The 15,836-nt window shown below is 40.6% G+C and overlaps 1 protein-coding gene across 1 annotated transcript; it reads right to left on the bottom strand.

The window, feature by feature from the left end:
- Positions 1 to 2,699: 2,699 nt before the first annotated feature.
- Positions 2,700 to 10,239, bottom strand: LOC111571854 (uromodulin-like). The gene is made up of 12 exons (XM_055009776.1): positions 10,175 to 10,239; positions 10,008 to 10,099; positions 8,067 to 8,738; positions 7,745 to 7,879; positions 7,173 to 7,619; positions 6,107 to 6,421; positions 5,790 to 5,998; positions 4,788 to 4,936; positions 3,326 to 3,568; positions 3,092 to 3,251; positions 2,930 to 3,005; positions 2,700 to 2,828 (listed from the first exon to the last, which is right to left on the bottom strand). The coding sequence occupies exons 2-12, from the start codon at positions 10,081 to 10,083 to the stop codon at positions 2,809 to 2,811; spliced, it is 2,502 nt and encodes an 833-aa protein (XP_054865751.1). The 5' UTR covers positions 10,084 to 10,099; positions 10,175 to 10,239; the 3' UTR covers positions 2,700 to 2,808.
- Between the last annotated feature and the right edge of the window lie 5,597 nt (positions 10,240 to 15,836).

Raw genomic sequence — 15,836 nt, 5'->3', positions numbered from 1 at the left:
GGAAGATAATTCTTTGACTTATAGATCTGCATCCAATGGGGTTTGAAGGTTCTTTCATAGCTGACAATGATCAACAATGTTGTGATATTGTTGATAGGATAGCTTGTAGGAGCTTCTCTCCAGACCAAGTAAAATATTCTATCAACACTAACAACTTTTCATTGCTGGACACAAACATTAGAAGTCTGAAAAAACATCATGATGAGCTAATTTCCCTTCTGTCCATCACTGACTGTGGCTTTGATGTTGTGGGTTGTAGTGAGACTTGGCTTAATGAGATTTCTCATTTGGATACCCTGAATATTGATGGCTACACTCTAATTAATAATAATAGAGTAAATAGGAATGGTGGTGGTGTATGTCTATATATAAATTCAAAGCTTACTGCTGCGATCCGTGAAGATCTGGATATTGGTGATGGTCATTCTGACTCCCTATTTATACAGCTAACTTTGAATAATGCAAAAACTTTTATAGTTAGAGTTATCTATTGTCCCCCTGATTCTGACCTCAATACTTTCTTGCTGAAATTTGATGAACTTCTTTATCATATAAATGACAGCAAGAAGGAGTGTGTTATTCTAGGTGACTTCAACACTGACATTGCTAAGGACAATACTGTTAAACATGATTTCCTAAATATGATTTATTTATTCTCTTTTTTTCCCTACAATTGATACTTGTACGAGAATAACAAACTGCACACAGTCAGCCATTGACAGCATCATCACTAACATCCAGTCTTCGTCTAACATCTGGTGTGATGATCACTGATATTACTGACCACTTTCCAATAATATTATCTTTTGATGTACAAAATAAATATTCACCAGCTTCCCATAATTTTAAAGTCAAAATACTTAATGAAAGAACATTACATCATTTGTGTGAACATCTGAAGTTCAGTAACCTGCTCTGTCTATTCTCACAACAATGCTGATATGGCTTATGGAACTCTGATTACTGCTAGAACTAATTCCATTCAGTGCACTATACCTGAGAAGATGGTGGCATCCTGTTCCAAGGATTGTAATTCCTGGTTAACAAAGGGTATTTTAAAATCGATCAATCAATTAAAAAAATAAACTTTACAAACATTATCTAAAAAATCCTAGAAACAGAAACAAGGAAAAGTATTCCCTTTTCAGGAACAAACTCACACATTTAATATGGAAAAGGAAAAGAGATCACTACACTGAGAGTCTACAATTAACTCAGGGTGATTCCAAGAAAACATGGCAGATACTGAATAAAGTTCTTGGGTGGGAGCACAAAGGCTTTGTGCTTCCTGACACTAAGATCAAAGACAATAATGATATGCTAAAATTAACAAATCATTTTAATGACCACTTTGTTTCACTTGATGAGAATCTTGCTAGTAAAATCCCCCAACATCAAGGCACTTCTTATAGTCAATATCTACTTGGAAACTATCCCTGTTCATTCTTCCTGAGGCCTAAGGATGGAAATGAGGTCTACAAAATTATGATGAACATGAACAGCTCACATACAGCTGGTGCTGATGGAATCTGCAGCACCATCCTAAAGGCTATTCTGAATGTTATCCTGGAACCACTTGTTTACTGTATAAATCTATCCTTAATCACTGGGAGATTACCAAAAATGACTAAAATTGCTAAAATTCTCCCCATTCATAAATCTGGGGACAAAAATGATATCTACAACTATAGGCCAATTTCCATACTGCCTACGCTCTCCAAGATACTGGAAAGTATAGTGTACAATAGACTTAATGGATACAGTGATAAATTGTAAGATCCTCACCTCTTCCCAGTATGACTTCAGGAAACACAGCACTACCTGCATGGCAGTTTTAGATCTAATTGAAAAAATTAACGGCCGCTCCTGCCTACTGCCTGGTTGGCATAGCACCCGACCCCGATTTCTTGCCTGGTGGGTGGTGGGCCCACCGGGTGGTGACCCCGTGCTACTTTCTTGGGCTGTGCCTGACCGAGCCCCACGGGGCCCCAAGGCTCGGCCACCAGGTGCTCTCTGACAAGCTCCCCCCTAGACCTGGCTCCAGGGAGAGGCCCCGGTTTCCCTGGTCCGGATGAGGTAGTGACTTTCCTTTTGCGTGCTGTCATCAGGGTTTTCTGAATCGCTCTTTGTCTGGTCCCTCCCCCAGGACCAATTTGCCTTGGGAGACCCTACCAGGAGCTATTGCCCCGGACAACGTAGCTCCCAGGATCACAGGGACACTCAAACCCCTCTACCGCGATAAGGTGGCGATTCAGCAGGGGAGGATGTAAAGTCAAGACACCTTTATTTACGTACCACATTAGAAACTACGGACATTGGCCCTAAGCTCTTCAATGCCAACTCATGAAACAGTTGCTGAGAATCTTCAGTTAGGTCCAACGATGTGTGTTTCGGTTGCAATCGGGTCACACATTTTCTTTGTTACCTACTTCACATTCCACTGTCAAGGTTTTTTGTTTTTTTTTAAGAAATAAGGTGCATACAAGTCAGTTGCTGTTTTACAGTGTAATCTGTCATTAGATCTAAAAAGAAATCCATGAAAAAATAAAATGCACTTTTTGTTATCCATAATATATTCATATAATCGATATAAGGGGGAAGAAAAGTATTGACACCTTCTTTTTACAGCTTCCATATTTTATTTTTGATTGGTGTTGCAAGAGTAGTGCAACTGAAGAATGATACAAAGTCTGAAGAGATTTAAGTGCACAATGGTTTATTTATCATTACAATTAAAATTAATTTCAATGAAAACAATTTAATATCAAAACATGAAATGAGGTGATATTATCATTGTAGCTTTCTGACTCACTGAGCTGGTTTTTGCCCTGAAGATAAAGAAGAAGAAAAGAAAACAGTGGTTATTAAGTTAATACAGATCATTGTGTTGAGAAATTAGTCCTGAAACCAGACTGTAATTCTTGCTCACAAGTGATGGGTCCAATGGTGATGGGCTCCACAGAAGCAGAGCTGGAAACAGAGCGAGATGTTCTGCTTCTGCAGTTCTATGAGGCAGAAAGTGGAGGAGAAACCATGAGATAGATACCAGCAGTGAACATGGATTACTGATAAAGTGAGGTGTGTAACTCACTGGGATACAGCTGTAACGTCTACGGTCACAAAGGCTCAGGTTGCAGTGCAGGAAAATGTCTCGGTAATCATCCTGGAGCGTGAACAGCACAGCAGAAAAACGAGCCTGGAGGGACCTGCCGCTTTCAATGATGGACACCGGTTGTCCGGCAGCAGGACACCTGTCAGAGGAGAAGGTCATCAGGGTCACTGAAACCCACACACTGTCAGCTGAAGCTCAATCAGTTGCACGTACTGGTTCTGGATGAAGGGGTATCGCGAGGGATCATCAGGGTTTGATGAGTGAGTGGTGAAGCAGTCCTCCAGAACAAGCCCAAAGTTTGTGTCTCCGTACGACACAGTGACACCCACATACAACGGCGAGCCCACCGGGAGGCTGACCTGGATTCCTGAATAACGGTCAGTGAAGCCGGGGTCACGATACAGATTCATGTAGGCTCTGGCTTTTGGACCATCACCTGAAATACCTCCTGACACCCTGTTAAGGAAATATTAAAATGTTGACAACCAGGTCTTTCTTTCCACAGTTGTTATTATTGTATCCACTTTATTTGAAAAATGTCAACAACACAGCCCAAAACATTATTGACTGCCCTCTTTCTTCACTCCAAGATACTGCAAATGCACATTACCTTTCCAGAGCTGAAAAACTTTAAACTTTATTTTTATTTTTTCTGTTAAAAAATTTTGCCACCCTTGTATATATTGTAAATAAAGCTGCTGTAACAATGTAAATTTCCCCTGGAGTGGGGAGAAATAAAGAACTTTATCTTATCTTATCTTAAAAACATTTTCAAAGACTGCTCTCATCCTGGTTACTACCTGTTTAAACCTTACTATAAGTTCACTAAGAACTCCACCACCTGATTCACAAATACTTTCTTCCCTAAGGCCATTACTCCTCTTAATCCACACAAAACACAAACTCTCTCATACACTCTCACAATAACACTTTCTCTATATTGATACTATATTTATTTCACATTTTATTGTATTTTATATTTCACATAGGAATATCCACTGAGACTTGTTCAGTAGCTACTATTAACTCTGACACTTTACTGTACAGCTCCCTCTTTAATGTTGCCTGCTAATGGTTTTATGGTGTGCTGAATGTTTTATATGTATATCTTTATACACTAAGCAGGAGTAACATTCCTAATCTCAATGTAATCCTCAATACAATGACAATAAAGGCTTTCTATTTCTATTATTTTAGAGAGTTCTGGACGTTGGTAGTGAGGAGATATGAATCCTCCAGGAAAAGGATTCTTGTTCTTCTTCCACACATTTCAAGTTGTTTACATACTATGTAACCTTACACATTCTCAGGTGTCTTGTAACGTTGACATTGTAATGACTTACAACATTTTTTTAATTCATATGTTCGCGTTTGATGTTATTCCCTAAGACAAAATCAGAGTTCTCGTATGTGAAAACCTACTTGGAACTGTTTCTGATTCTGATATGATTCTGCAACACCTGCAGCTTGACAGTGAGGGAACAATTCTTTAAAACAGCAGGTTTCCACTCACAGGCAGCAACATAAAAAAGCTCTTTTCACTGTATGTACTACTAATTTTCTTCTTGTGATGGCATCAGCATAATATGAAGAACGTAACAGTTATACTTACTCATCAGCTTTAGAACTGAATATGATGAGAGGTGTTACATATATTTATTAAAGGGCTTCTTACGGCAGGAATGGCCTGATTGTCATATACAGGGAGCTGTCTGTGTTCAGAGGATAAGCACAGGAGAAGGGAAGAGTCACAGGAACGGCGAAGGATTGATTATATGGGTAGATGAACAAAGCGTTGGAGTAGACGGCATGTGTGCTGTTGGTCTGCAAGACAGGATTAAATTATCAGTCAGTTCAACAATTAACTTAACTGACTTAGACATGATAAGAAAATGTAGGCCTTATTAATCCCATAGTGTAAAAACACAGCCACATCAATGGAAAAATAAAATATAAACAAGAAATATACATATGATACAGATTGTACAGATGTTCCTATATGTAGAAATTCTGATAAAATAACGATACTACACGGGGGTTATTCTAAGTGCACAGACTCTTCCATGAGTAGAAAATACTGATTTTGTACAGATTCTTCAGATTGTATTGAAGTATTATAAATTTACAAAGAATTTATAATGAACTGATTTAAATCCACTGATGTTGCACCAGGGTATGACAGTTTTTTTTATGTGTGTTCTACTGGGAGTGCTGGTTGTAAACACCTGTCCAGCTAAAAGCTAACAGTTTTGTTTGAACATGTTAGAAAAAAGCAAATATGGGATATTTTACGTGTAAGTTAAAGCGGTTTCCTGATTTTCTTTCTGCAGCTGCCAGTGGGCCATCATGGCAAAAGCAGGTATAATAACAATATGTTATTTCCACTACAGGAGAAGCCTCATGTTCTCTGGAATATCTGGAAAATATGTGCATATATAAATATTGACACTGGCAATCAGGCAAAATTAGTTGGAATACATCAGCGCACTGGAAATTGGCATTGTTTTATGTATGCAGTTTGTGTTTGAGGTCTACAACAAAAGCATGTTGTCTAAAGTTTCACAACATCAAAATGTGATGTTTGAGGGGTGAGTGAGCAAGAAAGACAGACAGAAAGAAAGAAAGAAAGAAAGAAAGAAAGAAAGAAAGAAAGAAAGAAAACAGTTCAAGTCTTTACCCTCAGATCATTTCCACAGGCTCCTGCCTGAGCGTCCACTTCGTACCAAACCCTATCATCCTGCAATGAGAACCAGGAGCAGTTGCGGGAAGCCAGATTTCCAGAGAATGGATTTAAACCAGCAGCTGTCACGCTGTTTATATGCAGTCCGATCAGGAGTTTATCACTTCTGCAAATAAGCTGAGGAGCCTCATGTGAAGGGGAATGGACTGAACAAAAAGATAAAAGGTCATCAGATATAAATGAAGGAGAGAGGTTAAGATTCACCAAGTGAGACAAAGCTCAATAAACTCTGAAAAACATACAGATAAGCTTACATTCACACACAGCGCTGGCATCTTCATGGTGACCACAGTTGTGGACCCCAAATCCTCTATGAGTGCAGTCTGTGATCGATGGTTCATTTCCAAAACATTGAACATCGTCCAACCAGATGGGTCCACTGCCCTGTCCAAACTGGGCCTGTGTTGGTGCTGCACGAGCTTCACCACAGTCCAGCTGTCTGCAGACCACCTGAGCATCATTCAGGCCCCAGGAATCATCACACACTGTCCCCCACTGTCCATTATGGAAGACCTCCACTCTGCCAGAGCAGCGGTTGTCAGAGTTGACCAGCCTCACTGGTGAAAGAGCTAACAGAAAAACAAAGAACACACTCTGTTAAAGTGAAATTTTTCTTTAAAAAAAAAAAACAAAAAACAAAAAAAAAAACACGTAAATAGTGTCCAGATAAAAGAAATCAGCATTTTAACAAATAGCCATTTCTTCTTCATTTGACTGACGGTAAAGTGACACTATTTTTGACTGGGTTTAACTCATTATTATTATTATTCAAAAAATAGCATAATTTTTATAGATGTCTGGGATTATCTGAAGGAAAAAATGTGCAAAATCAAGACTGGAAAACATTTAATTTTACAAAATTTCCCTCGTTTGTTAAAATAAAAATAATATCTAGTGAAATCACCAAAAAAGTGTTAAAACTGCATAATTTGTACATTGAACATTTGTATTTTCACTAATGGTAACTTCAAGAACAAATTGTTGCTTGTAAAACTACTGATTTTTGTGTGATCAAAAAAGTCACACTGACTTGCTATATTTAAATCAGCAAAAAACTAAATTTATTTTACAGATATTTGTCATTATTGTCACATTTCTTAAATGTAGTTTTAACTGCTGTGCTGTTGACAGGAGACACATGAAACTGGCCTTTTAGGGATAATGATACTTTTGAAAAACTACATAAAGAACAGAAAAAAACTGTAATCCACAATACAAATTTCACATTTCTGTAATTTCTGTCAGTTACTGAAATCCTTCAGCTAAATGTATCACAGACAGACTGTAACACTGTCTGTAGCTGAATAAACTCGTCTTTACCTTCACAGATGACACCAGCGTCTTCACTGTGACCACAGTTGTGATTTCCTACTCCGTTGTGTTGGCACTCAGAGAGCTTTGATTCGCTCCCTGTGCACCTGACATTATCCATCCAGATGTGCCCTGTGCCTTGTCCAAATTGTGCCATTACTGGTGCTGAGAGCACCCTGCCACAGCCCAGCTGTCTGCAGACCACCTGAGCATCAATCAGGTCCCAGGAATCATCACACACCGTCCCCCACTGTCCATTATGGAAGATCTCCACTCTGCCAGAGCAGGAGCTGTTTCCTCCATTGACCAGGCGGATCTCCCCTTCCACTGCTGTGTTGTTACCTGGTACTGCTGTGTTGTTACCTGGTGCCGTTGTGTTGATAATGGTCTGTGTAGTGGCCTGTGGCCATGGATGAGGAGTTGTTGGAGAAACTCCGGGATATGATCCGTTTGTCCCTGTTTACAATAAAAAACAGAATTACACTGAGGCTGAAACAATTAAAGTTGTTTGCTGATAAGCTGTTGAATTTGAGAGGAACTTTGAATTCAAAGGACAACCACTGGTACTGGTGTGCTGTTACCTGGTGTGGGCTGTGGTATTTGTGTGGTTGGAAATCCTGGCTGGACTGTGGTCTTATATGGAGTTGCTAAGGTGGTGGAGTTCTGTGGTCGTGGATCAGTGGTTGAAGGAACTCCGGGGTTTGCTTCATATGTCTCTGTGTTTACACAAAAAAACCCAAAAAAAACAGAATGGCACTGATGCCGAAGCAATGACAATATTTTGCTAATAAGTGGTTGAATTTGAGAGGAAAAGGACAACAGTAGATCTACTGATATGTATGCATTAAGAAAGAAAATTTAATTTGCTCTTAAAACGTAAAGATGTTTAAAATGGAGCATTACCTGCACAGTATACATAAGAGCATCCCAATGATCCCTGAAGTTTGTAGACGTAATAATTTCCATAGCAGAGTTTGACGTTTATGGTGTGGGAGAAAATCGAGCAGCAGCGGTTATGCCAGGTACCACACACATCGCGACTTAAAATTCTTCCATATTCTGTAGGATGAGGTTGTGTCATCCATATAGGAGCATGGGTGCCACATGAGAATTGACTGACACACCAGTCTGGAATACGAGCACTGCTTTGACCCAGAAACATGCGATGCCAGCCTTGCCATCTAATATTTCCATCACAGTGTATAGTCTCTGACGATGTGTTATTTACTGAACGCCACTCATCATCTATTATAGAGTAGTGCTCACAGGGATCAGCACATCGCTCAGTCCCATTAACACTGATGCAGTCTGTGTCTGAAGGACAAACTACACCTCCACAGCTGGCCTTTACAGATGGGTCTTTCACACAGCCCCTGTCTGGTGACCAGTGGTAACCTTGGCGACAGCAAGACGAGTCACTGCACAGTTTAGTATCATAGCAGGTAAGGCCATCGCCTACGAAGCCTTCTTTACAGACGCAAGACAGGGCCTGGTGGGAGAAAGTGTCGCCTCTTTCTCTTGACTCCAAACAGGTGGCTTCATCATGACATGAAGCACAGCTGGTGACAAGCGTCCCTATGAAAAGTACAGGAATGGTTTAACAGGTGCTGCTGCAGAATTGTAGTAGTTATTACATTCAGGTGATATTACACTTTTCTGATTTAGGATCATGTTTAGGAAGTTAAGAGTAAATTTATAGAGAAAACAGAGCAATACAGAGTGATGCCTGTAGAATTTGTATGTAAAGTTGTGAACAAAAGTTTACACACATTTGTAAAGACCATAGCAGTTTTCAGTTTCCAATAACTGTCAGGATCCTCACTTTAGGCTCTGCCTGGTTCTTTCTTTCCCATTCTCCGTCTCTTTTTCTCTCTCTCCCCTCTCTTGGTCAGCCTTGCTCGTCCTCTCTCTCTCTCTCTCTGTCTTCCCAGCTTCATATCCCGTTTTGTTAGCTTACTTTAGTTAATTCATCTGAGGTTTTCTTAGATTTCTCCTTTGTTGTTAGTTGAGACTTTTTGAATGTTTTTGTAGTTTTGCCTGTTTTTAATGAGGTTTAGTTCATTTTTCCCAGAGCTTAGCTTCCCCATCCTGATCTGGTTTGACTTTATTTCTGTTAGATCTGTTTGAACACTCCACCAGTCTCAGTTTGCTCTTTGTGTTTTCCGCCTGTGACAGATTCCTACAACTCTGAATTTGCTGTGATGGAATCATTGAAACCCGTGTGTTCATGCATGATGGGTTTTCTGGAATTATGACAAAATCTACTGGGTCAATAATATACATACATCAATGCTAATATTTGGTTAAACATCCCCTGGCCATTTTCACCTCGACAAAGCACTTTTGGTGGCCATCCACCTGCTTCTGGTTGTATATTTGAGCATTCCTCTTCACAGAAGAGTTAGAGGAGTCATTGGAAAATAGCTGTCATGATATACATGGTTTTACAAGTGTATGTGAACCTTTGTTCCCAACTGTGTGAACAACAGTCATAAATATATTGTAATTTTTAATTTATCATTCAAAGATGTAATTTGAGGAAATTCATATTTGAGATATAACAGTTAAATTATTTATCAAATCAAATGTAATTTGGTTATTTTTCATTTACATAGAGAAATATGAAGAAATCACTTGGAAGATTTAAAATGAGCAAATTCAGATTTGTGAATACTAATAATCTTGGCGCCATTTTAATGTGTGTAGAGTGAACATTTATTTAGTCTCTGATTTAGAGCCCCTCCGTTTGTGACAAAAAGAAGAAAACTGTGTATTTTACATTACAGTACAATTACACAGTGAATACAAGTCCAAACAAATATGACAAAATATCAGATGGTTTACCTGAACTGCTTCCTGTAAATATATGCAAAAGTACGAGCAGAAACAACCCCCCAGGAACTCTCATTATGGACTGCATCCACGACACAAACTTGCTGGAAAAGACAAAGGAGATGAATATACATTATTAAAATGATGCTGTCTTATGCAACACAACGTTCATGACTTACCCCAAGGAGAGTGTGTGTGAATCCAACAATAAATGAAATGAAAACAACTCACAATGAGTGAAGGTGTGTTAATTTATAGGCGTGTTTATGGGACAAAGGGATCTTTCAAGGTGATCACTGGTGAAATCTAAAATGCGTCACAGAAATCACTGATTAAAACATTAAAGGAGTTACTTATTAGTCACAATTGGACAACAGCATAAAACTGAAACAGAACTGGTACTAGATCTGATGCCTCGGTCAGTATATTTTATGGGGCCATCAATCATACGGCAGTGTTGAAACACGTTGAAACACAACTTGCACTTCAGCATTGATCAAGTGACTAATGAGTCGCCATTTACAACCATCTGAGAGTACATATGTGCTGAAGGTGCGTTCCTGACAATGGAAAAAGACATTTGAACTATTTCAATATTTTTCATCTCATCTCACAGTTTTTAAAAACAGCGTGACTCGGGTTAAATAAATCCTGCTGGCATCCAAACTGCTGCTGAACAAATGTCCAAGAATAAAAAATAGTTTTCTCATATAAATTGATTTCAACTATTTAAATAATCCCTCTCATGTCAGGTGATATGAGTTGAATCTCAGCATTGGTCATAATGAATGAATGAAATGTGAATGTCATGAATGTTACTGGCATCTCCTGTGACTAATTATTACTGTATCATGTTAAATCCAGTCTTGTGTTTCTAATTGATGTATTTATCTGTCTTTGAAAGCTGGAGACCTAGAATATTACTGCATGGAGCAAACATGGAAAACAGGAAGAGAGCAGCTGACCTTTCACTTTTTTACCTGTTTGATTTATTGAGTTTTTCTCACATTGGCATGTCATTTCTTATCATTTGTCTCCTGGAGTCACTGAATCCTTACAGTAAATGTAAGCTGTCAGTAAGTTTGCAAGATGAATGATTGACTAAGTGCTTTGTTCCATTACAAGAATAGGATATTTACAGCACTTGTGGCCAGTAATTACCTGCATGCAACAGTGCACATACTGCTTTACAAAGACCATTTTAAGACACACCACACTGGAGATACCTGTGCCGGGACAGATGAATTCTCATCCAAAGGTGGGGTTCAGTAATTATTTTATTTTTTTCAAACTAGCATGGAACAACAAGGTTTCCACAGAATTATTTGTGTGGACCTTCAAGTTACTAGACAAGGCCTGTGGTGCACTCCAAGGCCTCAGGAACAAGCTCACCTCCTTCATACAAACAAAAGTGGACAAGAGACAAATCTTCATACAAGAGAGACACAGTTAATACATGAAATATGAGCTCTGACATAACAAACAAATGAAAAAATCAGACATCAGTTGCTTATCACATGTTTCAGCAGCCACACAGTAATGAAGTACATAATAGTGTTACACAACATCTCAGTACTGTATGAGACAAACAGCACTTTCTTTGACTTTTGTGTGTGATGAACCTTGAGCTAATGATTAAAATCAAATCCTTGGCTAACTTGGGAAAATCTCCAACAAGAACTCTTGCCACGTTGAAAGCTGTGTATGGGGAGTAAACAATGTCCTGTACACGTGAATATGAGGCACAAGGGGCTCAGAATGAAGCAAGATGATGACCCAAGGGAGTCACGTGATGCAGGCAATGAAGATGGATGCCTGAAGTTCTCGCTCCACTCACCCTGCACTCAAACTTTTAACTAACTCCGCAACGGCTCAGAGCTTCGAGGCTACACGCACTTCTCTGGCAAGGTAAAGCAAGATGCCCCAGGGAGGTCAAAAGAAATCCGGAAATTCGAAGATATTTTCAAGTTTCGCCTCAGCCAACACAAGGGCTAGTGAGCAAGCTAGCAAGGTTGACAGCGCCGACATGCCGCTAGCTAGCAATGAAGCACCTGTTGGTACCGACAGCCAGGTGGCAAGGGAGCTCTCCAGGCTAGCAAAACTTATTAAAGACACGTCTGAGACCCAAGATAAGAAGCTAGACGATATAAAGCGATCTGCACTAGCCACAGAAACAAAGCTGACCGAAATTTTTGAGCGTCTGAACCACGTCGAGGGTCGTCTAGCATTTTTGGAGGAGGCTAATCAGGAGCTCCGGGAGAAGCCCCCCGCCACCAGAGAAGAGATGGAGCAGCTTGGACGAAAACTTGACGACATGGAAAACCGAGAAAGGAGGAACAACCTACGCTTTGTTGGCTTCCCGGAGGAATGTGAGAACAACGATGCACGAGCGTTCCTGGGTGATGTTATTCCAAAGATTTGGGGAATTGACTTCCCGGACCAGCTGGAGATCGACCGTGCACACAGGATCGGAGCTAGGAGACCATCAGCACCGGTCCAAAACCAGCGGCCCAGGGCTCTCATCGCCAGGTTTCTGAGGTTCCAGGACCAGGAGCGTATCACGGGGGCAGCCCGCAACGGGAAAGTGACCTGGAATGGCCACGTCATAATGGTGTTTCCAGACTACTCAAAGAGCATGATCGACAGGCGTCTCCGCTTTAACGAGTGTAAGAAACAGCTCCACGACCGCCACATGAAGTTCTCCTTGGCATATCCAGCCCGGCTCATCATCCGGTCAGCGGAGAACAGTCGTGAATTCGAGGAGCCAAAGAAAGCGCTCGACTACATACGTGGATTGGATTAATGCGTTCACCTGTCGGGTTCGGCTGTCCTCTCCGCGGAACTCTCACACTTGAACTGACTCACTTTTGTGTTCTGGAATAACCCTATTTTAATGTTTCCCTGAGACTCGATCTGTTTCAACCGATCTGTTTAACATTTTGCCTTTATTTCTGGCACCCTGGAAATACTAACCGATATCTGCATTCATTCATTCTACAGCGTGCATCATACTGGTTTGGAATAATTGCTTCCTTTGTTTACCTTTTCTCCTGTTACAGAACAGTAAGACAGTTTAATTATGGTTCTATGAGAATATTCTTTTACATTGGATGCTAATTGAGGGGTAATACTTGTTGAGTTCATGGTGATTTATGCCCGGTCTTCCTTATTTTGGGAAAATTCATTCATGTAGCCCGAGAAACTCTATTATGTAATCCTAATATTTCTATCTGACCTTTGCTCTGTGCACCTAATATCGCTCCGGCGTTCGGTGCGCTGGGGGGTGGAGTGTCCTCTGGGCCTCTGCTCCCTTTGCGCTGCACTGCTGGGCGTTAATGGTAGTAACAGTGCGGGGTGGCCGTGGAGATACAGTCGCGGACCTTTAAGTTTGTGTTTTGACATCCAGTTAAAAGATGTCAGTTGATGACAGATTGTCATCCGAAGTTATGTTTCTATACGGTTCTGCTTACCCATTTATGTATATGTGCATGTGTGAGTGTGTGTCTAGTTTTATTTTCTTATCTTCCCTTGGTGCACTTGGTGTTAGATCCTCCCGAGCCACAGCATATATTTTCATGGAATCCATATTATGACAGCTGGCAGTAGGAACCTAAGCCTTATGACATGGAACGTGAAGGGCCTTAATAATCCAGTTAAAAGGAAAAAGGTGCTAAATTATATTAAATCTAAAAACATAGATATAGTTTTCATGCAAGAGACTCATTTACTAGCGGAAGAGTCGAAGAAACTGCACCGTGACTGGGTTGGTTATGTAGCAGCGTCATGTGGAAGTAGGAGTAGCCGTGGTGTTGCTACCTTAGTTAATAAACGCTTACAATTTAAGTGTCATGCAGTCAGTGTGGATGAGGCTGGAAGGATTGTTTTAATGCTCTCAGAGATTCAGGGACATAAAATTATATTAGGAAATGTGTACGCTCCAAATACAGTGGACCCAGCATTTATTGGTAAACTTGAGAGCAAACTTGTCGATTTGGGTGATTTTCCAATACTCATGGGTGGTGACTTTAATAAGGTATCGGATACTATATTAGACCGAGGCACACCAAACTAAGGCCTGTGATGCTCTTCAAGATATGTGTAGATCTTATGGACTGGTGGACATTTGGCGTTTACACAATCCATCTAAAAGGGACTATACATTCTATTCTTCACCTCATAATAGTTTCTCCAGAATTGATGCCATCCTTGTGTCTAACTCTCTAGTATCATCTGCAGCAGCGAGCAGCATTGAAAACATCATATCAGACCACGCACCCGTCCTTCTACATCTCCTTCCGTTCAGTAGCTTAGACAAGACTCCCAGGTGGAGACTCAACTCCACCCTCTTAATGGACACAACCTTCAAAGAGTCATTAAGAGGACAGATAAACCTCTTCAAAGAGATCAACCTGGCCTCTGCACCTTCCATAGGAGTGGCTTGGGAAGCTTTCAAAGCTTTTATCAGAGGGCACCTCATTCAATACACATCCTTTAAAAAGAAGAAAAACTTGGCTAGACAGACTGACTTGGAAAAGCAGATTAAAACAGCTGACGCCACCTTTAAACAAAATATGTCCTCAGACAACCTGATGAAGCTTACTAGGTTGAAGTATGAACTTAATAACATCCTTTCTGCGAAGGCAGAGTTTATGTTGTTCAGGGCGAGGCAGAGGTACTTTGAAGAGGGTGACAAGGCAAGGAAACTACTCGCGAGGTACATTAAACAGAAGGAAAATATGGGCGCTATTTCTGCCATCAGAGGGGAAGGGGGCAACTTAATTTCCAACAGCAAGGAGATAAATGAGATATTCAGAACATATTACGCTAAACTTTACTCCTCAGAATCACAAGCCCAGAGGGCCGAAATTATGTCATTTCTCTCCCCCCTTAACCTCCCCACACTGTCTGCTGATCAGGTACAACAATTAGATCTTCCAATAACGAAGGAAGAGATAATAGCGGTCATTAAACACCTACCTTCTGGTAAAGCTCCTGGCATGGACGGTTTCACTGCTGAGTTTTATAAGACCTACTCTGAGGACCTAGCTCAGTTTCTTCTGGATATGTATAATGAATCATTTGACAGAGGCAGGTTGCCCCCTTCTCTTTCCGAGGCCATCATCTCACTCATTTTAAAAGATGGGAAAGACCCGTTAGAATGCAAAAATTACAGACCCATAAGTTTGATATCATGTGACAGCAAAATTTTGTCCAAAATTTTGTCAGATAGATTAGATAAGGTAATAACATCCCTGATCCATCCTGACCAAGTCGGCTTCATCAGAACTCGATCCTCAGCAGATAATGTCAGACGCTTGATTGACATCATGTGGGCGACACAAAACAAAGACCATCCCCTGGCTGCCATCTCATTAGATGCCGAGAAAGCTTTCGATAGGGTGGAGTGGGTGTATCTTTTCTCCACCCTAGAAAACTTCGGATTTGGCAGTAAATTCATTGACTGGATTAGGCTTATATACACCTCGCCAAAAGCGTCCGTCCTCACCAACGGTCTAATATCATCTGCTTTCAATCTTGGCAGGGGTACAAGACAGGGCTGTCCACTTTCCCCTTTACTCTTTGCGCTTGCCCTAGAACCACTGGCTGAGGCCATTCGAAGGAACCCAGACTTCACGGGCATCCAGATTGGTCGAACAGAGCAAAAAATTATGATGTACGCAGACGACATTCTCCTATTTCCTTCTAAACCAGAAAGCTCCTTACCTTCCTTATGTTAGATATTAGAGACAGTTTCTCTAATATCTCAGGATACAAGGTCAACTGGCAGAAATCACAGGCCCTTCAGCTTTCGTCAAACTGTCCTAAGTCCCTCTTTAACCT

The sequence above is a fragment of the Amphiprion ocellaris genome, chromosome 4 (genome assembly GCF_022539595.1).
Source record: "Amphiprion ocellaris isolate individual 3 ecotype Okinawa chromosome 4, ASM2253959v1, whole genome shotgun sequence".
NCBI lineage: Eukaryota > Metazoa > Chordata > Actinopteri > Pomacentridae > Amphiprion > Amphiprion ocellaris.
The sequence above is the reverse complement of the archived record's forward strand: the minus strand, read 5'-3'. Positions and strand labels throughout refer to the sequence as shown.